General features: G+C 37.5%; 1 protein-coding gene across 16 annotated transcripts in view; it reads right to left on the bottom strand.

The window, feature by feature from the left end:
• The window catches only part of LOC124259141 (inositol hexakisphosphate and diphosphoinositol-pentakisphosphate kinase 2-like), a 75,573-nt gene extending 54,644 nt beyond the window's left edge, over window positions 1-20,929 (bottom strand). For all 16 annotated transcript variants that reach the window (XM_046693239.1, XM_046693291.1, XM_046693264.1 and 13 more), the window contains exons 1-11: window positions 20,830-20,929; window positions 17,348-17,583; window positions 15,813-16,108; window positions 14,969-15,054; window positions 12,349-12,500; window positions 10,312-10,413; window positions 7,173-7,334; window positions 6,444-6,565; window positions 2,209-2,310; window positions 1,666-1,752; window positions 1,187-1,372 (exon numbers count right to left, since the gene is read on the bottom strand). In XM_046693239.1, the coding sequence (XP_046549195.1) occupies window positions 1,187-1,372; window positions 1,666-1,752; window positions 2,209-2,310; window positions 6,444-6,565; window positions 7,173-7,334; window positions 10,312-10,413; window positions 12,349-12,500; window positions 14,969-15,054; window positions 15,813-16,108; window positions 17,348-17,500 (1,448 nt within the window). In that variant the 5' untranslated portion in view covers window positions 17,501-17,583; window positions 20,830-20,929. The remainder of the gene's footprint in view (window positions 1-1,186; window positions 1,373-1,665; window positions 1,753-2,208; window positions 2,311-6,443; window positions 6,566-7,172; window positions 7,335-10,311; window positions 10,414-12,348; window positions 12,501-14,968; window positions 15,055-15,812; window positions 16,109-17,347; window positions 17,584-20,829) is intronic.
• Window positions 20,930-25,240: the final 4,311 nt, after the last annotated feature.

The raw sequence follows: 25,240 nt of genomic DNA, 5'->3' as shown, positions 1-25,240 counted from the left end.
TGAAGGGCTGTTCAAAAGGGAATGAGAAAATAACTGACAAGAGACGTTTCAATATGAGTAGAATTACCAAGTATTCAAGTCAGACAATCAATTTATTTGAATGCATCGATAAAGGTTCATGCCATCTGGGCAGCCATGTTAATCAGCCACGCCATACATTTTAACAGCCTCTTAATCAGTCCTTACAACAAGGGGCCGCGGGGTAGCCTAGTGGTTAAAGCGTTGGCTCGTCACGCCGAAGACCCGGGTTCGATTCCCCACATGGGCACAATGTGTTAAGCCCATTTCTGGTGTCCCCCGCCGTGATATTGCTGGAATATTGCTAAAAGCGGCGTTAAACTAAACTCAGTCAGTCAGTCAGTCCTTACAACAAGCATAAGCTACTGGTGACCTAATCTGCACAGGAATGCCAGATATAATTCTACCCATATTTTTTCAAAATCAAACTGAAACACAAAGAACAGATTAGTTATCTCGCTGGAGACAAATGCTATTAGGACATTTTCTTCATCAGAGCAAATATTGATCAGACACTGTATCATAATAGACAATCGCCAAAACAGCAAAATGTCTTTAAGACATTTTAAAAATTCATTTATTCCATGTCACTAGGATCAGTCATAGTAAGAATATTATTCAATCAAATACACTGAATTTTTCCAATGTGAGCAAAAAGATCAAGTGTAACTTGTATATATGATGAAAAACAATGCTTCTGTATTTTTTCAAAGCAAGGAATTCTCAGATTTTTCCCCAGGAAATTGGAATTAGTCTGTCAGCATTTATGCCATTTCCAGAAAATGGCTTTGTGAAATAAACTACAGAAATTCTGATGTTTCATTCACACACTTATGAAATCAGTTTAATGTTTAAGTGACAAGGATCTCATCCAATGGAAAAGCTGAATATTGTGTAAATTTCATGTTAAAACATTCTTATTAACAAATCAATCAGGGAGTCAGGAAATAAAAAAATTCAATTAAAATAAATAAAAATAAATCAAACAGTTAGAGATTGTTTAACAACCTTTACATTTCTTTACTGTAAGTACCCGATCCAATCTAATATTGTTAATAATTTTTTGAAAGCTGATATGACAAGACACATTAAACCCAAAGACTGGAATTCAGTGGTTTCAATTCTAAACAGACATACAGAATCACACACATTGACAGATAAGACCTACATTTCCAACACAAGTTTTAGCTGCTGTAGCTTGGCCTTCTTCTCCTCCACTTCTGGATCCACTTTGTACTGACTCTCACTCAGCAGGTGGCGGACAATGTCAAGCACTTCCTGAAGCTGCTTCGGTTTCTTGAGCTTCAGGTGAGCCTTCTTCAGCCCTCCATACTTTTCAAACAATTCAAAGAACCTGGAAGAATCCGACAAATGACCAATGACCTAGATTCTTTATTGTCCAGTGTAATGAAAATCAAAGTGTCCATGTCATGACCTTAATTATGCCAAATGATGTTCAGGGAATGTTTAATACAAGAACATACATATACTAACCAATTATGTTATCTTCAAATTCAAACGTTCATAAATAAAAATGAAATTTTCACATTACTTGTTATCACAGAGCTGTCATAAAAAACCTCTTGTAGTCTTGTTCTGTAATGGTTGGCAATTCATTAATACTTAGGTTTAGAAATATATACACACTTTTTATGTTTCACTTCCATCTTCATTTTCTGTTTGGGTGTCCGGTCGCCATGACGAATAATAGCACTTACACATCGCAGCTCCATCCTAATTTCAATGCAAATATAATTTCAATGAAGATATATTGATGTTCCATCCAAAACTAAAACGTCTTTGCAGTTTAAGAACATACTGAAAGATTATCATGTAACAGAAAGCCCAATATAATTAACATTGATTAGTGCTGTTCTGATGATGAACAGTAATAGAGGTAAAACATATTAATCAACCAGTCATTAAATCTATCTGTGCATAATTTCCCACCCTATACTACTACCATATACTTTAATGTACTGGAATTCCAATTTTTTTCATATCTGCTTACAACTGGGGCATCTTCAGTGTCATAAGCGAAAAAGTCAACAATATGGCATTCAATCTAATAAAGTTCAAAAACAGGAATAGTTCTAAATGAGTATGAAAGATTCTTAACAGGGCGGAGTCATACTTCTTGAATGAACTTCAGCTACAATCTAACTGCCATCTCTGCTACCAGCTACTTACATGGGTCCTTGTGTCGTAGGAACCACTGGTATATCTTCAGGCCCAGCCCCTAACACCCATGGAAGCTGAAGCTGAGGGGCTAAGGCTCTCATGATCATTGTTCTGTGAGAAAAAAATTAATTTTTCAAGTAAAATTGATATTTTATACTTATCCTGACTCATGATCTTTTGCTTATCTCCCTTTCCTAGTGGAACACTTGAATCCTTTGAAGTTCCCGAAGTGGACGTAAAAATACACTCACCCATGAGTTACCTCCCTTTTTCCACGTAAACAGTCATGTGACCAGCCTTACTTGTCACTCTCTCCCTTTTCACCCAAGCGGATGGTTGGGGGCGAAGAAACGATCGGCTACAACAGAGTTGACACCGGCTCTAAGTAAGAAGAAGACTTAGTCTTCATCTACGTCGCAGAGGAGAGCATCTGCAGCCAGATTGGAGGCTAATCTACGCGGCCTAGTAAGTCAAAGCATCAGAAATCCTTCAACGAAGAGATTATACCTCCTCATGAAGTAGATGTATTTGATGAACCTCAGTTACTTCTACCTGAAGTACTTATTAGATCGGCACCTCAATCAACTTCCACGACTACTAAATTGTCTCCTGCAACTGCTACAGCAGGCCAGCTGTTTGACGACCAACCACCAACTTCTCAACGGAGTGAAGTTGAGGCACACAACTCATCAGCGTTCCCGAACACTTTATCTACATCGCAGCAGCTTCAATCAACGCAGAACTTTGATCCAGGTGAATTCAGGATCAGGTCCGAAGCTTCATAGTGACCTCTTTGATGTGCTGATACGGACTGAACAAAACAGGTAGCCCTCATGTGTGATATTGCAGAGATGTTCTTGCAGATCAAAATATCACTAGAAGATAGACCATACCACAGATTTCTCTGGAGATCTATGAATACAGATTCACCTCCTGAGGTGTATGAGTTCAGTCGTGTTGTATTTGGAAACACCTCTTCTCCTTTCCTGGCTCAGTTTGTAACCCAGGAACATGCTAAGACACATTCTGTAGACCTTCCTCTGGCTGCAGAAACTGTCATGAAATCCACCTATATGGATGACAGCATGGACTCAGTAGAGAATGCCGTTGAAGGCATAGAACTGTACAACCAGTTAACTCAGTTATGGTCTAGTGCTTCAATGCATGCTCGAAAATGGTTGTCCAATTCACTTAACTCCTAGATAACATATCTGAAGCAGATAGAGCTTCTGAAATTGATCTTTCTAAGGGTCATTTACCTTTGGTAAAAGCCCTCGGGCTAATGTGGATTGCTGAAAAAGATATTTTCACATTCAAAGCGGGAACGTCTATTCAACAAGAATCCACCAAAAGAGGTTTTCTTAGGCAAATTGCAAGACTGTTTGATCCGCTAGGATTGGATTCTGTGGATTGTGTGACATTGGATTCTGTGGAGACATTAGATTCCCTGGATTCTGTGACTTTGGATTATGTGACATCAAGATTGACACTGAACTGTGAACTGTGAGTATTGAATATTGACTGTGAACTGTTATTTGAACTGTTTGTGACATTATATAACTTGTTATGAACATTGTGGGATATTCGAGGATTAATGGACTTTCAGCTTGTAAGTATGAAAAGTATTTAATTTCAGTTTATTGCAGATGCTAGAGGTGTTAGCATTGTATTAGTATTGATTGAATTGTTTGTATTGTGTTGACAGGAGTCTTGTCAAGGAGAAGGGTATGGACAGAAGGAAATAGATGTTTTCGTTTTTAGCTTGGGTCAGCGTGCCCAAATACACCGGTCGCTATGCGTATATGCAAAATCTCGTGCATTTTATGGTCATAGCTGATGACAAGGTTAATCAGTTTAACATCGGCAGTTAGTTAGACACATTGCTGAGGGACAGGGTCGTCCATATCAAGCTCCAGCTAGGAGTTACAAATAACTTATTAGATTGCTTCCATTATCGGGAAGACATTTACACAGATACATAGAAGCTTAGTTAACATTCACACTTTTGGTGAATGTACAGTGCAGGGATTTTTCATTGGGTTTACTTTTTTGTTTTGGTTTTGGTGTATTAAATGTTCAGACATAATTATTTTGACTTTTCGTTTATTTTATAAATGGGGAATATGAACTGCCTCATTCCCAATGACAATATCGTTCTGGATGAGAGCCGTCATATTGAGAGCCTATAAGCAGCAGGACTAGAACCTCCTAGAGCTCCCAACCCACAGGAAGTCAGAGCACTGGCATCAACATTGGCTCTGCATGGAAATTGCTCTATATCAGCAATTATGGAGGGCTGCTTTTGGAAGTCGGATACGGTGTTTGCTAACCACTACCTCCGAGACATAGCCACCGGAGACGTCTCAGGCATTCGCTATTTTGGGCCTCTCGTTGTAGCACAGCAACTAATGGTTCCACAAAGGCGTTGAGTTGGAAAAACACACCCTTTATCATGTTGACTTGTTGATAACATTTACTAAGGAAAAGTATTAGTTTGAAAGTCCATGCGCACAGTCTAGGACAGACTAGCATAAGTGATTAAAGACCCTGTATGACTAAAGATCTTACCTGTACATTAAGGGGTCGCAACTCATCTATGATAAAGATCTTATCATAATCTATGGGTTGTTATAGGTATCTACTAATAATAAGATACTAGTATATCTGAAGCCACATGAATCAAGATGATTCAACTTGTCTGAGATTGAAGTAAGACAAGAAAGTGGTCCCCCCGAGTTATAACGGAAATTGGAAGAATAGGATCTCGGAAATGCCGTTACGCAGTTCCCATCGGGGTGATACAGGACGTATCTAAGGACAGCTGATGAATCCAGGAAGTGGCCTGACCCACCACCAATCTGTAGGATTCTATAAGCAAATGATCATGAGTCAGGATAAGAAAAAATATGTAATGTTTCAAGTAAAATTGATATTTTATACTTATCCTGATTCATCAGGACAAGCCCTCCCAACCTCCCCGCTGGAAACACTTCAGATTTCACAGTAGATCCAAGTGCATGGGCAGAAAAATCAGGAGAAAGTGACAAGTAAGGCTGGTCACATGACTGTTTACGTGGAAAAAGGGAGGTAACTCATTGGTGAGTGTATTTTTACGTCCGCTTCAGGAACTTCAAAGGATTCAAGTGTTCCACTACCATTCGCATAGGAAAGGGAGATAAGTCAGGACTATAGCTTGGCCAATCTAATAAAGTCAGATTTTGGGTTCAAAACCAGGCCTGTGAATGCTTTGAACGATGGTTTGGGTCGTTGTCCTGCTGGAAAATCAAAAAATTTCCATAGAACACATGAGCAGATGGAAGTAAATGTCCCTCGAGAATATCTGTGTACCGCTCTGATGTCTTTGTTATAATACTCTAAAATAAACTTTCTCTTCTCTAAATCATCCATACTGAGGATCACTGAAAATGTCGTCTGATTGGAAGTAAACAAAGGAGGATAACTCTTCACAAACTAATAAAAAAGAGAGTTGTCTCTCTTGAATGAAACCAAGCACTTGATAGCTGGACAAGGTTGTTTATACTAGAAATCCAATTAAACATATTCCTAAATTTCTCAATAATTTCTGGTCATACTATATGTCTGTTAGTTTAGGTAGAAGGCAACCAGTTTGAGACTCAACATGCTCAAGTGACAGAAGAAATTGTCATCTGCAAAAACCATGAGCAATACTACTGACTGAGCCTTAGAGAGCTCCACATTACCTAAGGAGGGTATCAAAATCTGCAGCAAAGAAGTGTTGCTGAGGTTAAATACATTTTGAGACCTTCAAATATGAGACTTCAAAACACACAGTATTCACTTTACGATGCGATTCTGGATGATCATTATTTTGCACTGTCAGATGAATGCTGCAAAAATAAAGGGACATGCTTCAGGCTATGTTTGTTTCTTTGTTAACGCCACTCTTGGCAATATTCCAGTAATATGGCAGCGGTTTGGACATAATCGGGTTTAGACCAGACAATACAGTGATCAACAGCATGAGCAGTTGGGATACGATGACATGTGTCAAACAGGTCAGCAAGTCTGACCACCTGATCATGTTAGTTGCCTCTTACGACAAGCATGGGTTGCTGAAGACCAATTTCAACCCGGATCTTCACGGACTAGGCTATGTAGCACTGTACTTCATATATATAAAAACAAATGAAGACTCGTTTATATATAAAGCAAAAAAAGATAAACTATTCAACAACTGTAACGGCAGTCACTAAATAACTTACCCAAGTATTTTGGCACAGTCATCATAGTATTTACTGGAAGTCTTCACAAAGCTAAACCCATTTACATCACACACATAGGACTGGCCACTAGCTCTCAGCAGATCAAATCCACATACATTTTGCTGAAAGGATAAAATAAACATCGTGAAACATCTGTTAATGAGCACTATATAAAGGATGTAGTAAGCATTTCATTCAAAGCCGGCCGCCTCTGTGGTGTAGGGGTTAGAGCGTCTGCCTGGGGAGCGAAAGGTTGCGGGTTTGATCCCAGGCGACGTCATACTAAATGACGTTAAAATATGGTCCCTGCCTGGCGCTTGGCATTAATGGGTACAACAAGGACTGGTCCGCTCGGAGTCGGTATAATGTGTCTGAGTGGGGTATTCATGCTTAACTGCAGCATGGTATTTCAGTGGGCTAGCACTATAAAACCAGCTGAAGTCTGGGCTAGTACAAGCAGCCACACATACACACGCATGCACGTCATCATATGAGCAAAATATTCTTAAGTGCGACGATAAAGCCCATTTCACCTCACCTCAATCAGAGCCTATATTTATTCTAATGGCTAAAGTGAGAATTTACTATCATGATATTTCATGTTTTGTACAGAATGATCAAAGATCATTAAAGAAGCATTGTTCTTTTGGAAAGATAAAACTAGCTTCCTCACTTCAAAATACAACTGCCATTGTTCTCATTTCAGTCTTTGTTTTAAAATATTCTTACCTTGAAAGCAAGACAAACTTTCTTGGCAATCATCTTCTCTTTGGCACTAAGAATAACAGGATATCTGATCTCCTTCCCATCCATGTCCCGCTCCACCTTCCCATCCAGTGCTGGGGATTTCCTGGCCTCTGCATGGGCATAGTCAGGACCCACTGTGTACACCTGGATAATAACAAGCTTATAGTCATTGACTGCTCTTGTAACTGGACACTTTAATATAATACTGTTAAAGGTCACATAAACCCTAGGGGGTACAAATACATAAATCACTAACTGGCATCGTTATAAATGAAACCCCGTCATTAAAACTACTCATTTCGACCTTTAATTGACTTAAATCGACCTTTTGACAACAGTGCACAATTCTCACCCGCGAACGAAATTTCAACCAATCAGAGCGGCGCGTCTCTGTGACGTCATATGAGGAATAGCTTTGAGGGCCGATGCAGAATTCATCTACATTTTAGGGGTTAAATTATCTTGTTTACAGGCTTGTATAAACCTGAAATCGTGACAATTGTTGTGGAAAATGAAAGCTATATGTTCTCACAATCTACTGTCATTGAATTTTGTCTCCTGCTTTGCCTAGTTTCCGAAAGTAACAACTTGTTTTCATAGACGATTCTGTCAAAATCGATTGGTGTCGTTAGGGTCCTATTTGTATAATGACTGATCCAAATTGATCCCATTTCTGTGTTTTTACTTCGATATTTAATCATGTCATGTAAAATCTGTTTGTATTCTCAAAACAGTGTCGGCCCATAAGTTTTCACATGCAATACAGCAATTAATACTCCCTTGTTGAAACCCGTGTTAGGTGGTATAAACCTACACATGTTATTTGTCATCATTCACTTGATGGTCAGTTAATGAATTTATAACAGATATAATTAGTGGTAACACACTTAGATTACCCGACAAAGGTTCCCATTTGGCATTTCTTATGTCTGGAGTAAATATTCAACATTATAAACATCGATCAAAGGATTAACCGATAACACGCTGATTGATTAATTACTTTTATCTAAACAGCGGAATTGTCAAAAGGTAGTGTTTATGTATGTAGATTTACTAATCTATACTGAATACACTCTGTCGTCGGTCGGGTGTCTGCGTAAAAACAACGCCCTTCTTTCAAAGGATTAACCGGCAATACATTGATTGATTGCCCATTATTGGCTAACTAAATTACTGTTTTTAAAGAAAGGCGGACATTATGCAATTAGTTGCCAGGTGTGCTATGTTGGGTGACCAATGAGACTATACACCAATACCTGAAAAGATTTATCACTTTTTCGTATATTAAACTGTTAAAAGACACATCATTTGGAACAGTTTTGTGGATATTGATGGATACATTCCTCGAACAAGGTAATGGCCTGATATTGTTCCTATAACTTTAATCTGTTGTAATTTTAATATTTGCATTTTGTTTTTATTCATTTGTCGTAGCATTCAACAGAATCATTGTTTTCGCCGTGAAGTGTAATGAGACAGACAACATGCACTAGGGTGTGTGTGCGAATTATGATTCACATTGGCAAACTTTAAAATGTCTAGATATTACAGTTCTGTTATAAATTCACTATAAGTATCAGCAGATCGTCTGCTTTTTATTTAGTTTCAAAATGCATACAAGTATGATAATAAACTAATTAGGATTATAAGACCAAATATAAAGACGCACATTGACTGACTAGTATCTACATACTGGTGAGTGGACATTAACCATGTGAATGTAGCAAGAAATTTATCGCGCAGTATTGTGACTTCGACCCCCACCTCGCTTCCGTGGAAGAAATCGTTATGTTATAAGTTATGTCATGCAAAATCCATTTGGTTATGATTTCAATACATATTTAACTACGAGTAGAAAGTAGTCTTGATTTTCGAACTTGATGAAAACAAACTATAATCTCATTAATTCTAACAGATTTTTTTATTTTCAAAAATGGCGGCGCCCTGTAGCGAACATCCGCCAGTCTGAGGATAAATGGTATTTAGGTTTGTTTTCTCCGAAAGTTAAAATCAAAACTACTTTCTATAAATAGTAATAAAATATGTATTTTTTGATGGCCAATAGGATTTTGCATGACATAGCGATAACATAACAAATTCTCTCCTGGCAGCAGGTGGGTGTCATATAATACTACTTACAATATTATTGTTACTTGACCACAACCTCACTTCCGAGGAAGAAATCGTTATGTTACAAGTTGTGTCATGGAAAATCTTTATGGTCATCAATCATATACATATTTTACTACAACTAGTAAGTAGTTTTGATTCTTTAACTTCATTGAAGCGATCTGAACACAAGTAAGATATCGTTTCAGGCTTCCTAACGCCACTTCTCGCGACTCACAAACATAACCCATTTAGCTTACGAACCGCGGGTCCTGTGGAAATCTGTGCATGGTGACACCATCGCCCGACCCCTAGGAGCAATTGACGACAAAGCAACGATTCGGGCATATTGTCGTTGATGTCGAGAAATCATCAAAATGATGAGCGTGCTACACACTTTCTATACAACTAACTGAAAATCGTTCCTCATATGACGTCACTGCAGTGCTCGGGCGACAGAGTTACGTAACCTGTCTGTGGTTTCGATGGCGGGCCGAGAGGGAAGCAGGCGACTTTTTGGCCACTTTTAACCGCTCGGTATTAATTAACCACAAGATTTTAAAGAATAAATTTGGTGTTCCGCATAAGACTAACCACAAATCTTTCATATGTAATGGTTAAAAGAGTAACAAAAAACAAAGTTTATTGGTTCTTTAACATAATGGAAGAACAGGGGTGTGTTCGAGCAAAGTGTTACAAGAGGCTGGAAACTTTGTTTCAGGCCATTTACCCCCTGCAGTCGAAATTACATGGGAAAATACATAACATGAGGCAGAATGAGTCTAAAAAAAATAAACATTTTCCCAATTATGGTACTAATTATTTGTACTTGTTTTTACATATGAGACTGATAAAAATAACTGTGGATTATGAACAGTGAAAAACTTAATCTGGACTGTACCATTCCCAGTACAATTGTACGGATTGATGAAAATAGCTCTGTTCCTGTTTCTTCAACAATGACTATTTCTGTTTGTAAAATACATCAAAGGATCAGTACATTACTACATACCTTCACATCAGTGCCGTCTGTTGGCATGAAGTCTTCATAAATGTAAGAACCAGCAGATCTTACACGACTCATAACAGAGTACACACTACTGCGGTCATGAACCTGGAAATACAAGGTCATGGACAGTTGTGATGCTTGTCATGTTTCAACAACTATGATCATGATGAAAAGCTCTCATAATAACTATCCCTACATTTTATCAATTTCATCAAACTTAACACTGTTCTTAACTTAAACAACACTCTGAATTCAGTGTTTAATAAACATAGTAAATGAAAGCTCAGAAAACAAATATCTCCTAACATACCTCAAACCAAAATGAAAGGTTTCTGATCACCATAATCACATTAGCACAACAATTGCCATGTACCAGTAGTTTCCTTAATGGGCAACATATGGCAATAAATACAGACAATAACAAATGACATATCTATAGTACTGACAATAAACATGATAAATGATAGACAACATGGCCAAATATAAGTCAGAATGTACAATATTGCTTGTACAATATGTTCTAAAAATTATATGCATTCTTTTCATAATCAACTACATGGCAAAAAATACAAACATAGTATGATCTCTATTTGTATAATATATAACCAAAAGGAACACGCTTGGGTATAGAGAATGCTTTCATAAAACCTGCAATGTGGGAGCTATCAAAGAGTTGTTTCAAGTAAACATCTCTTTGTTTGACCACATGAAAAGGTTTAGGTGAGTTAAAGTTTTACGCCACACTAAGCAATATTCCAGTTATATAAGGGTGGTCTCTAAATAATCAAGCCTGGATCAGACAATCCAGTGATCAACAGCATGAGCATCATCCAAGCAATTGGGATACCATGACATGTTCAACCAATTCAGAGTCTGACCAACCGATACTGTTGCCTTTTACGACAAGCATGGGTTACTGAAGATCAATTTAACCCGGATCTTCACAGGTCTGAAATAGTTTGAAATAGTTCAATAACTATGATAACTGTCTGAAAAAACATAATGGTAAGTTACTAAGTATGTGAATGGTGTCCCATGTCATCATCAGCAATATTCCATCCAAACACTGTGACCTTTAAACATTCAAGTCAAGGTCCAGGCAAACATACTTATGATATCATGAACAGATGCTCTTGATATCTTGAACAGCCATGGTTCATCAAGGCACAATGACAAACAATGAGCCAGTTATTACATCACAACAACCAAAGTATTTGGCATTTGGGAACGATGGGGGTATTTTAGCCCAAAATGGGTTTTAAATTAAAATACATATGAAGAGAATGAACTAAAAGCATGATGCATGCAGCTGCGGTCTCTGCCTCTTCTGTTTAGCTTACCAATCACCAGTGCACTACGAAAACATATAACATGACATAAAGGCGGCCTATTAAAGCTGATCTGTCAACTCAAATAATCCAAGAGTGAAAAACAGGAAACATTTCCTGAAGCACTTTTCAGTAAAACAAATTACTGGTTGTACATGGATATTTGTTCATGAGGTGTATGGAGGTTGATTCCTTGCATGACCTAATCTAATGAATCTCTTTTAGCTGACAATGTCAAGCTAAATTCAGTAATCATGGTAATTATTAATACCACATTTTAAGTATGCCAAGGTCAGGGCTGGCAACAGGAAAATCTATTTTCAGCTGAAAACTTAATATTGTGTCATTGAACAGGGGGTTTGAATTGATCAATGTAAAATAAAATCGGCAGAAATCCGCGAGTCAGCAGAAAATTGCCATCCCTTCAAGGCTGACTGTAAACACAATCTGGTATGGTCAAGACAAACCAAGGACTGCATGATCAAAGATCAAAGATGTGACTGAGACACCACAAGAAATAACTAGATCAAAATCACCACCTGATCCTCATATGTCTGTGATGAGCATGTGGTACTGACACCTCTTTTCCCCTTCAATGATGTGATCAAACTGTTGACAGACCAGTTTCAAACAATTCAGAGTAAATAACTGATTGCTAGCACAAAGCATACTGGGAGCAGCCAGAAACATGGAAACCCCATACCTGTCGTACCTTACGAAATAAACGTGTGCTACCTCCACCTGCTGACATAGGGAAATAGATGTGAATGTTGTGGTCTTCGGCATCTACAGGCTTCTCAACAAAGGGTTTGGGGAACAGGACACCATCTATCTCTATTGAGTCCTCAGTCTGTACATATTTACCTGTAAAAGAACTGCTGCCAGTCACATCCCAGTTGATTTCAACAGTAAATATCAAAATATTAATATTATATCTAAAGTATATCTTCAAGTTCATAAGTTGAATCAAACCCTCAGAGTCGGTTTTGAAACTATTTGCAATATATACAATAAGCTGTGGTGATAATGAACTCAAGGGACCAATCGTCTCTTAACTGCGACTGACATATACAGTACCGGTAAGTGAAAGGGAATATTCAAACAGATTGTTTTAACCTGGTTTACTGTGATTAGGGCTGGGACGATACACTATGTTATGTTACGATACGATACGTTTTGCGATATTCTACCTGCGATACAATACGTATCACAATACATACACCTTGAAAGAATGGCATAGTATTAAGATTTAAAACGATTAATTTCAAGGAATTGTGTATAACTGATAGTCCATTAGCTTCCATTCAGTACTCTAAATGTACACTTAAGGTTTTCCAGTACTCAATATTGAACAAATCAGGAGTACGTACTCCTGATGTTGAAAAATTATCTTGAGCCCTGTAAAACTGTTTTGAAAAAAAGTTGATTATCGTTTTGTATCGATACAACAGTCGACGATACGATAGCTGTATCAAACTTAAATGTATCATGATGTATCAGTCAGGGTTCCCACAGGCATGGCAGGCAAAAATCCCTGACTTTTCCCTGACAAGTATAGATTTTTCCCTGACCATTTAAGTGTAAAAACTGGCCTCCTTCCTCCCTTTCAGTCAGTCCTAACCACCGTGTTAAGATATTTCCTTTACACATATCATAAATACACACAGTATTTGTTAATTTATTACATTAACCAAAACATTGATATTTGTGATGAAGAAAATTTTCCTTGACTCTCCTGCCACAATGTTACATAATACTATTAGATACATTTGACCGTGACCATCAAATATATATTCTAAGGTGAAGTCAGTAATATATCATCTGAAAACTTTGTATTTTATATTAAAGGCTTTTGACAAAGAGCATAAATGTGAAACTAATAATTTAATTGAATTGTTTCATTCAAAGTCAGGAACACAGTTCTTCATTATCACAAAATGTTGTAATTATCAACGGCATATTTGGAAAGAATAAACATGCAAGATGTAGCTTTACATTCAGTACAACCATGACAATTAGATTATGAACACCATTCAAAGACTTTCAATTTTGTGAATAAACAGCAAATGTCAGAACATAGGGCATATTATAAACCTATGCTGTACTTTAACAATGGAACTTATATGGGTATTTTTGGCCAAAATGGGCTTTCACAATTTGCAAGAAACCACCATAGCCATCATACTATTTATAATATTTTGGAAAGGTATACAAATGAATGGAAAATTATCTGTTAACATAGTTATCTTTAGAAAGGTGGATCTATTGCCTATAAAGAAAAATGTTTTTGAATGGCACACAATTATCTATTGTTAATCACTATGCCTATCTCAGACTAGTGTTTTTCCATGCTAAACAAGAGTCATCAGAAGGTGACAAATCCCCCGGCCCCTACAAATATGAAAGAGCAAATCATCTGACAGTTACTTAAAGTTGAACTTCATTTTTGTAGACAAAGTCCAAAACGTTTCCATGGAAACCAAGCAAAATAGATACGACAAAAATCTGTAAATAGCAAAAGGCACCACTTTAGGTTCTGTTTGATATATCTGCAAAGTTTTGTTGAAAATATTGAACTGTTTTCGAGTTATGCTCCAGAAACAAAATGATTACGGACGGACAGGGGAAGAAGAGAGAGACAAAAAGAGTGTTATATATCTGAATATCATATTGTTTGATTCACAAATTCAACCGATTGTGCTTCATAGAAGGATATGTCTATTATGTAACCCATCTGTAGAAGATGAAATTCACATTATGCTGATTTAAGAAAACAATACATGCCAAATAATTATCTGTAAAAATATCCTTCAAGTGACTTTGTTTCCATTCTTTCCTCCAGAAATGAAAATGTAATATGTAATCTAGGGCTTTATGTAAAACATGCTGTTATGCTTAAAAGCAATCTCTGATCTGAACTGTAATTTATTTCATGAAATGTCTGTAACGTGTGCTGCATCTTTGACTTTTGACAACTACCATACCTGATTAGCGACATTCAGAGTCTTATTTTTCCCTGACCAAACCCCTAAATTTCCCTGACTTAACCCCCAAATTCTCTGACTATTCCCTGACTTTTGAAAACATATAAAAATTCCCTGACTTTTCCCTGACTTTCAGAGAAATGCCAAATTTCCCTGACTTTTTCCTGACCTGTGGGAGCCCTGTCAGTGCATCGGTGAATCGTCCCAGCCCTAACTGTGATGCGATAAAGGGACTGCTGTGAACTTGGTAACCTCCAGTACAAACTCAGAATGGACTTGAAAGATGATATCTGTAACCATCTGAATAGTTAGAGCAGTATTCTTTAAAAAAAAAACATAAGCACTGACTGATAGCCTTTTCTTCATTTCTGTTGAGGACAGCGTATCTTGGGTGAGCAATTCCCTCCTGGACTAGAATCTGGTACACTTGTCGCCTAAAATACAATACAAATATTCTATTAATGAGATGGAATGGTACATATTCTGGTTCTTACTTAGAGCTTTTCCTACTAAATACTCTAACAACTTCTAACATGCATAGATATATCATGATTATGTGTATCTAATGTGAACCTAAATGAACAAAATATTAACATTTGATCAAGCTAATCGTAAACACAATAAAGTTAATTTTGACATAGCAACTCTTTTCCGTATATTCAAGCATAATGCTCAACTGTCATTGCTGATAAGGCAAACAAATTTGTTGTCACATAAAGGTTCAGAATTAACATTTATCTGAAAGTCTTAGACAAGTTACCTTTCCTTATGGAATACGACTGTTAGTGTTTGTACCACAAGAACATCATTTGGAAACTAGTGAAAATCAAAATTAACTTCAATCAAAATCTTGGTGAGATGAAAACACTCACTAAGCCTTCTTTTGCAATGACTCTTTGACATGATGTGTAAGCAAATATGTGAAACCCTTACATATATGTCAGCAATGCTAGGTTGATCTATGTCATTTCTTCATATTCAAGTGATTTTGCTTGAGACAAATGTCTAAACCTTTTTATGACTTTATCAACATTTAAAAGGATAAACAGGATGACATGTTTATATGACAAATAGGTAGAAAGAGTACTACTAATGTCACTGTCTGATAATGTACACTCAATAATTCCTCAACCAATTAGGTTATACCCCTTCCATTAATTAATTACATGAATTCAGCAAGTTTAAAACCTACCTGTCTCTCAAACAATACTGATTTTCCAAGTCATTGATGACAAAAGGTTTTCTGAGCTTCTCATATGCAATGGCTTTGCTAAGCGGGAAGCCGTGTGAGTAGAACGATATCAGAGCATCACAGATAGGCCAGTCCTCAATGGATTCATTCAAGATCACAGATTCTTCAAACACAAGAATCTGTATTCTCTCAAAATGCTCAAGTCTTTGAAGAATTTCCCTCATTGGCTTAGACATAGCCTTCTTCGACATTGCACACACCCCAACCACAATCCTTCTGTCTGCGGAATCAGATCGCTGAAATACAAATGAGACTTTTCTTTAAAAACGCTTTTCATGATTACCATGAATGAAGATAATGCAATATTTGAGGAGTCAAGGGGTCCTTGCCATACCCCTAATGTTGAATGAAAAGATGTGGTCCCATAATTTCAAATACAACATACATATGGAGCAAAAAAGGATGATCGCATTATCCCCAATAATATAGAACACTGATAACAAGCATTGTCACTAAGGTGACATAATCCCCCGCTGCAAATTATCAAATCAAACTTAACAAGTAATGAAAGTGATGGTTGTAATTTAAGATGAAGTTAAATGTAAACAAAACATGACCAGTCAACCTCTCTTGATATCTTGCTCTGTAGTTGTTCAAACGCACAAATATTTCCAAGACTCACTTTGACCTTGACATGAATGTCTTAGTGTATGAAATATGCAAAAATAGTAATAAAGAAATTGCATATTCAAAAACATTCAAGGGAAGTCTTGAAAGTATATGAAGAAACTCCAGTGAACTGTTCTTGAGATATCTCTCTGACAATCTTAACACGCAGTTTAAGATGCTGAAATCTTCAAAGTGCCCCATGACCTTGGAACTTATGTGAAGGTCACCAAAATCGACTGGGCTTTGCGCCTTCCCTAGATAAAGCTTGGTGTTGAATATGAAGAAAATCCAGTTAACGGTTCTTGAGATATCTCGCTGACAAGGGTAAAACGTTAAAGTCCCCTTGTGACCTTGAAATGAAGGTCAAGGTCACCAAACCTGACTGGGACCTTTCTTTTACTGTGATGAACCTAGGTACCAAATATGAAAAGAATCCAGACAACAGTTCTTAAGATATTCCAATTTGTACGTGCACGGACGTAGCCTAATACTATATCCCCCGCTTCATGCTAAATGCGCAGCAGGGGATAATAAGTAGCTTGGCTCAAAACAGATGTGATAAATGTGGACATTATCTTTAGATTAAGGAGTTTAACTTAGTGACACAGGCAAATAATCTTTTAATCCAACATCTTGAACATGTTTCATAACCTTTGCTGGTAGAGATCAATACAAATACGAATACAAATACACTTTCCACATATTCAGCAAAACATTTGCAACTGATAATTAAACGTCAGCCATTTAATTTGGAAAATAGAGAATTTAGTTACAAACGTGAATAATCATCACAAGTTATGTAATGCATCATATCACATGACAGAAATAGGCACTTAGATATTTATTCTTTACATCTAGATATTTACCTCATAGCAACCTGGACTGCGAGGCCTCTCCTCAAAGTCATCACCGATCATGAACTTCACCCTGGGTGAATGTGGCCCCCCTGCTGCCTCCTGTTCTGCAGAGCTGACATTCACCCAGATGCCTGGAATTGGTAGCTCCTCCTTCCCTTCCATGTTTCAAGACGTGGTCAGAGCCTACTGACTGGAAGGTCTTTTGACATCTTTATCCATAACTCATGGTGCATGTCTACACTGATCTGTTGATTTGAAAGAAAATATGGTGTAAAAATATGACTAAAAAGTACTGTATTTCAATACAAATCGGCAATATAAATTCATACTTTTTCTTTTTATGCAATTTTCATCTAATACACTAAAAAAAAGAACCAAATTATCCATGAAACTACAATGACAAAATTTGAACCTCATTTCAGTGCACCATATCTGACTAAGCATATCAGCTCTGAGCAGTTTAGGTATCCAATATCCATGGTTCCAGAGGACAATTCTTGAATATTTTAATTCACCATTGTAACAACACATTTTCAATTGAGCCCTGATTTTTTAACAAATCCAGGCCACTTTATGGTCACATGCTTAATCTTAATGAAGTTCATAAGCTGAATAGTGATGGATGACTTGACAGATAATCAGCTGATGGTAATGGACTAGTTCATATAAATATTAACTGGTTTAAAAAAAACATATCAAGAATAGTACTGCTATTTATTCACCATTTCCACTGAGAACTCATTACAATTAACATTCAAACGGATTGAATAAAACTTTTATCAGAGCCAAATATCTGACCAAGCTGAATATGTTGCCTGCATACAAACATCTTGTTATCATGCTATATGGACAGGTATCATGGTTATCATTTGAACTTTAAACCTTCCCATGTCAGTGTTCACGAATGGTGTTTCCAAGTAACAGGACATTTGGTCCTATAAGTTTCAGATGTCTGTCTGACCCATTGAAAATTCACAGGACCCATAGAATAAAATTAAACACACATTTCAGGTTTAACATTTCTTATAATTGGCATTGAAATTATTAACAAACATAAGCTTTATAAACAGCAAACAAGTGTCACATGTCACATATAACAACTTCAGTTAAAGTCATTGTGAAATATACAGTCAGACACTGGGGCCGGTGGGTTGTAGACTTCTAGCGAATCTGCCGGATTTGTCAGAGGGTCCGGCACTCTTCGTGAACACTGTCCCATGGTCATATGTGTCTTGTGTTCTGATGGCTACATGTGAAGTCATTATAGCACTAAATAGTGTGTAACCATTTTGTATCTTCCGACCTCCCTTGGAGTCTGATGATAGCATCCCTAAGAACATGTCATATTTGTCCACCCACCCCACAGATACCATTTATTTCTGTTATTGTAATTGTTCAGGCAATAATAGTAAAGTCCTGTGAACTATTTTCAACTGGTGTTTCATTATGAGGCTGCACTGGATCAAAGTGAAAATATGAATGACAGGAGGAGCAAAATCTTTGAAAAAATAATAGGACACTGAACATGCTAAATGAGTGAAAAATAACATTTTCACATGGAGAGTATATTTACATAACATTTATTAAATGGACAATTTGAAGAAAACATTTTTCATTCGCATTTCAATGGAAAATATTTTACAATGTATAATAGTATATTTTCAGATAAGGTTAGATAACTTGATCACAACAGATTAGTTTGTCCAATTTATAAGGAACAATGCATGTCAGTTAAAGAGGATCACCAGGCTAACAGTCCAAACTAGAGAAAACTGGAAAGACTAACAGTATCACAGTATCTAGCCCAATGCAACACATACTGACCCAGTATTGGTAAGTGATTAGCATGCGTGACAAGTTGCTTGGAAACCCTTCAATGTTAGATTACTAATAGACTTTAACCATAGCACTGTCTTGAAAGGCCTACATTTGATTCATAATACAAGAAAGGTAATAATCTTATACATGAATTTGAAAATACACACTTCATATATATTTATAACAGGGTAATCCAAACAGTTCATTGGGTTATATCTAGTAGGGTTGTAAAGATGCATTGAACTATCGATGGATTGCAATTGTTGAGTTTCTGATAGCAATTAATCGATGGTACTGGTAGAAACGAAAAACTATTGATGCATTGATAGCATGTGTGACTGTCAATAGTTTAGTAATTGACTTCTGTTGATAAATGCACAGCACAAAATACACGATGTTTAGGTGCAGACTTGCAGCTTCATTGAGTTTATGTTTTAACTGTTTACTTAATCTAGGTTTCAAGTTTCTTGTCAGTTATCAAAAGAGACTGAAACTACTTCAACTTGTTTTTATTTCACATAAACTAAACATTCATTTGGGAAATGACTTCAAATGAGACAATTCAAGGAGAAAAAACTATTGCAATAGTTGGTCGCAATACACTATCGCTATCGCAATAGTACGTCATTTCTGTGTCTGTAGATAGCAGTTGAAAAGCATATTCATAACTTGCCAATAAAGTATGTACACTATTTACAGGTAAGTTACTGTTCTCTTTCAGCTTTTATCTTTCAGATGGTTTGAATGGCAGTCCATGTCAAGGACAATAGCAAGTGTCAAGACTCTGAAGCCCACGCACTGGACAACAAGGCTGCAAATGTACCCAGTGATTGCAGTTACGATACATGCACTGTCCCCACTGCACAAAAAAACAGAGCTGTGAAAAAATGCTATAAGCGATGGCCCAAAAAAAGGTTTCAATAGTTTTTAACTTTTGACAGAGGACATAACCATACGCCACGTGACTTATCATGCTTATTGTTTATTGAAACCTAGGAAAGCAGACGACAAGATGTGAGAAGGCTCGTGCTAACGGTATCTTTTTTACTTGACATTTTATTAACATAAAATTTGGTATTAGTGATCTTGGACTATTTATCTCATTGTGAGACAATTAGATTTAGTGTACTGTAATGCAGAGGTTTGGAACATTTTTGTCAACGAGGCGAGGCAGTGTGTGTACAAAAAAATTACCTTTTATAAACGCTAAAAACTGCCATCAAGGTATATACTGTCACTGACGGGGTCTTAGTACTATACTAAGACCCCGTCAGTGACAGTATATACCTTGATGGCATTTTTTAGCGTTACAAGCCCAAGACCCCGTCAGTGACAGTATATACCTTGATGGCAGTTTTTAGCGTTACAAGCCCCTGTGCTCTCGTTTTGTATTTGAGTCAACAAAACGTTGATACAAGAAGTAACATTAACTAAACCCAGTCACCCAAAGGCGCAAGGAAATACTGTATAACAAGGTGGCTGCGTTAGGAACGCAAGACTCGGGTATCTCACTCAAATATCTGCGCACGAACAGATAGAAATTCACGTCTGCTCGACCTCTGGGTTTGAAAAGGCACAACCAGCTGCGCGTTAAATACCTATGCAACGATATAGCTAATATGTCATCGTGTATTCAAGCCTGGTACTAAGAAGAAGCATGTTATTTTACCCACCGTGTTATGTTTTTTCTCTTGTTTCCAAAAGGAGAAACATCGTTTAGGCAGTTACAAAGGTCTACATTCTTGAGTTGTTGCCATCGAATGTCAAAACGGAAGTGCTTACATTCAAGAGAAGACAACTCTTGCAATAACCTTCTTCATTGACCTCTGGCTATTTTCCAGCTGCGTTACGTCTGAGCCTGAAGCAATAGCATAAATTGTTTTGCGTGAAATTAATGTTGACTCGTAATTAGAATGTGCTGGTACATCCTTAACGAAACATTACATGGGGCGTTCTTAAAACTCTTGAGGGTTCTATAGAGACCAGTGAGTCAATATGCGATCGAAGTTGCTCAATATTTATACATTTCTTATCGTATGTCCTTTTCCCGTTAAACAGATATTTTCGCTTCTTGAAAAATGGAATACAAGTGAAACCTTTGTTGTAGTATTAGTTTGTCTTGTGTTGTTTTAAAAACAGAAGCAGGATCGATAGAGGTTCTTTGAGAATTTATAATTGTGTTTGCCACTTTAAAAGGGCACTGATCTAGAGCGATTCCCGGGGACTGGTTGATGCTTTTGTAACGGATTTTTTGTTCAACCTGAGGGTACCCAAATATGTCCATTTAGTTCAATTTCATCACCAGTGACTAAAAATGTCAGGGATGAACGAATATGCAAGTCAGTGTACATCTTTATATTTGGGGCTTATTGACCTAGCATATTTAACCACACATTTTGATACACTTTGGAACATCCTAAGACACTTGTGAAATGTAAAATGACTGTAACATCTGGGAATTTTTCTACATTTTCTAAGTGACTCATAATTTACACAAACACGCCTACAACGAAAGGTGGAACAACGAATTAGTGTTGTTTATTTTACATCGAAGAGCTTCCTTAACGACCAAGTATCTTATAATCTAAAATATATGTTTCGGGATATCATAAATGGTGATTGTAACTATGTTTTAGATTTTTCACACTGACGTTAGGTCTCTGGTCAGTCGAGATAGCACACGGGACATGCATTTTCATGATGTCAACGGTTCTTTGAAAATGAAATCATTTAGTAAGACCACAATGAGCAATCAGTCAACGTGTTAATCTTTTGAACAAAGGATGTTGGTTTTACACAGGCTCTGCGCCACATGCAGGACATGGGTGTAAACTGCGTACACGAACACTAATTTTACAATTCTTCTCTTGCTGCACTTTCTTATTACATAACATGTAATACATTTGCTACATCAGACCTGAATTTCTAAGGTTAAGTGAGTATGGGTGACCCATCGCTATGGGTCGCATGTTCACGTACTGCGAAGGCGCCAAGCACAGTGGGGTATAAATTTCACAATAGCAGTATGTGCACAACAGTTTTCGGAACTAATTTAAGAGACGACCGTGTAAAGTAACTTAAAGACTTTCAGAAAATACACGATGGCAAGTTACTTGCATGGGGTGACGTAGGGATGTCGTGTTGCAACATCGGTGCTAACTTAAAAATTAACCACGCCGTTAATAGTCGACTTGTGAGTATGTGACCACCAATGAAGTAAAAGGGTCGTCTAAGACCTGGAAGACCGAGGAAGGAAGACCAATGGCCGTGATGGCCCGATCCTATTTCGTCTGGCAAAACACAAACCGTGATCCATGGCGAAGAACTGCGCCGGCAATGGAGAGTGGGTTCCGAATCATGAGGTTGCAGCCTGCTGGTCTGTGAGAACGTCTTCCTGATCCACATGCAACTGAACCCTTTGGCAGTGGCTCAGTGATGGTGTGGGTTGCGTTTTAATTAGTATGACTGCAAGTTGGGTCTCACTATTTGGGACACTCAATAGTCAACGTTATCAACAGGAAATACAGGATGCCTCTGTCGTGCCACATTTTGATAGCCATCTCTTTTCCAGTTGTCCGATATTCATGGATGACCTCACCGATCTCCAGACCTCGTTGCCCATTTGCAGAACGGCATCATCGAAACATTACCATAACCAGCAAAGAACCCCGATACGAACCTCGCTGAACATCTTTGGGACCATCTAGAACGCAAAATTTAAGCTAGAGAGCCCCTTGTTCAAAATCTGCAGGATTTGTCGCAGACACACCATTTGGAATAGCAGAGAATTCCGATGCTGAGAATGTGACGCTTGCTTCCCAGTATGGGCCGGAGACTTCCAAGATGTTATCAAAGTAAGAGTACAGAGAGTAACACCGCACACAGACCACAATATTTTCTGCAAAATCATAAATAGGCCATGGCCCATGCCTACATAGCATTGAACTCATTAGTTAGTTTCAAAGGATGCCCCGGATGACTTCACGACATTTTAAGCAAAGCTATACGTGTGACAATTTTTTCTACAACAGCACTATAATAATTTATTCGGAATTGCCTTCTTGAGGCAGGTCTCAGAGCTAGATGGGCTTAACTTGATGTTTTGACGCAAAACTAACGCCTGTAAGAGTATAGCATTACGACTGAGTGAGTTTAGTTTAAGGCCGCACTCAACAATATTCCAGGTATATGGTGGCAGTCTGTAAATAATCGGGTCTGGACCTGGCAATCCTGTGATCAACAGCATGAGCCTCGATCTATGCAACTGGTATACGGTGGCATGTGTCAACCAAATCCGAGGGCCTGACCAACCGATCCCGTTAGTCGCCTCGTACGACAAGGATGTGTTACTGAAGATCAATTCTATCTGGGATCTTCAAGGGGGAGAACTATTTGGTTCAGTGATGAGGCAAAATGTTTGCAAGCTGCATCAAGTTGATGGGAAGATTTCGAATGGACCCTCGTCGCAATGAATAACGTTTATGGCATACCGATAACCACATGAGGAAAATTGACTGATTTTGCAGTGCGACCTCAAGTATATTCTGAACATTTATGAATGTGTTTTGTATCACTCTGTGGATTGTGGGTTGTAGGACAATTCCCCACTCAGACAACTCCCCTCACAGACATTTCCCCACATGACAATTTCCCATCACCTGAGTGACAATTCCCCACACCTTGTTGTTTTTTTATGAATTGTGTTGTTGAGTTCTGGAGAAGTACTTACAAGACAAGTACTATTGTTTTTCTAATTATGGAGGTGAGCTCTTTTCTTAGCAATTATGTCTATGTATTTTTCACTGTCTGGAGCAAAGGAGACATTATGTTGTTTTTGTAATGAATCTTAAAGATCACCAACAACGCCTTAAGAACCTTTGTGTTGCATAAAGTGCTGGACAGAAATCCCTCGATCAGTTCCTGATATCCATTTCAAAGAACATTCGTCTTAGCTGAATGAAAGAATGTGCAAATGTAATCATTGTTATCACCTGTGTGTCGGATACTGTGCCTTTATGTATTTATTAAAGAATGTGAAATATATAATAAAAGTGTCTGATACTGACAGTTAAACTGGACGTACTGATTATTGTTAAGGAATGTGAAAGAATGAATAAATATAATAAAAAAGTCAATATCACTTTTTAATGTGTGGGGAATTGTCTGGACCCCGTGGATTGTGCACCCATGCTGATTGAAATCTTTAGTAGGGTTATCTCATAATAGTAATGAAATGTTTTTGATGGTAAACCATGAATTCAATGGTATACGATAATGTCTCCACTAATGATCCTCATGAAATACACCCCTTTGAGGTGTCTTTAGGACCGTTCATAATTCAGGGCTGGGGTGTGTGGGTTTGGGTGATGATGATGATTTTTATGGAGCGACATGTACAATGTGAATGACACCCCCTAAAATGTATGTATAAAATAAGTGACCCCCTGCATGTCGTACAAAATCAATGACCCCCCCACAAATAATTTCTAAGCATAATCTTAAACATGTTTTTATGTGTAAGATTGCTGACACACCCTCCCCAGTACGTGTGTTCAAAATTGCTGACCCCCATCAAAATGGGTGATCTCCTTAAAATCATCATCAACCCCACCCCCAGCCCCACCCCAGCCATAAATTATGAACGGTCCCTTACAGTCCAAAATTTGAAGCCTCAGGTCAGCATTACCCAGATCGGTTACTGGCATTATTCCTTTTTGGAATAAAAAGACATTTTTACAGCAAAGAAAGACATATGGGTCATCTTCAATTTATACATACTTAGTAGTTACAGGCACCAAAAGCAAAAATGTTTGAACATTTTACAATTGCTTCAAGCAATAATTCTTTTTGCACTCATGGTGATCACAATTTCTCGCTTTACAACCCCTTCAAATAGTGAAACATGTTGAATGTTTAGTTCACTTATAAAATCTACAGTCAAAATGGGTCAACCTAAAAAAGAAATGAAAATGATTTAAAAACATTAAGTGTCTTTACATCTATGCAAGATGGTAGCAGTAGTAGCGACCACCAAGATCTGATTTCATGTGATTAAATTTTGTTTTGATTTCAACACCTGCTCAG

This window comes from Haliotis rubra, unplaced genomic scaffold, assembly GCF_003918875.1.
Source record: "Haliotis rubra isolate DU_JTF1 unplaced genomic scaffold, ASM391887v1 Scf118, whole genome shotgun sequence".
Lineage (NCBI taxonomy): Eukaryota > Metazoa > Mollusca > Gastropoda > Lepetellida > Haliotidae > Haliotis > Haliotis rubra.
Note: the sequence above shows the minus strand (reverse complement) of the source record. Positions and strands in the feature narration are given on the sequence as shown.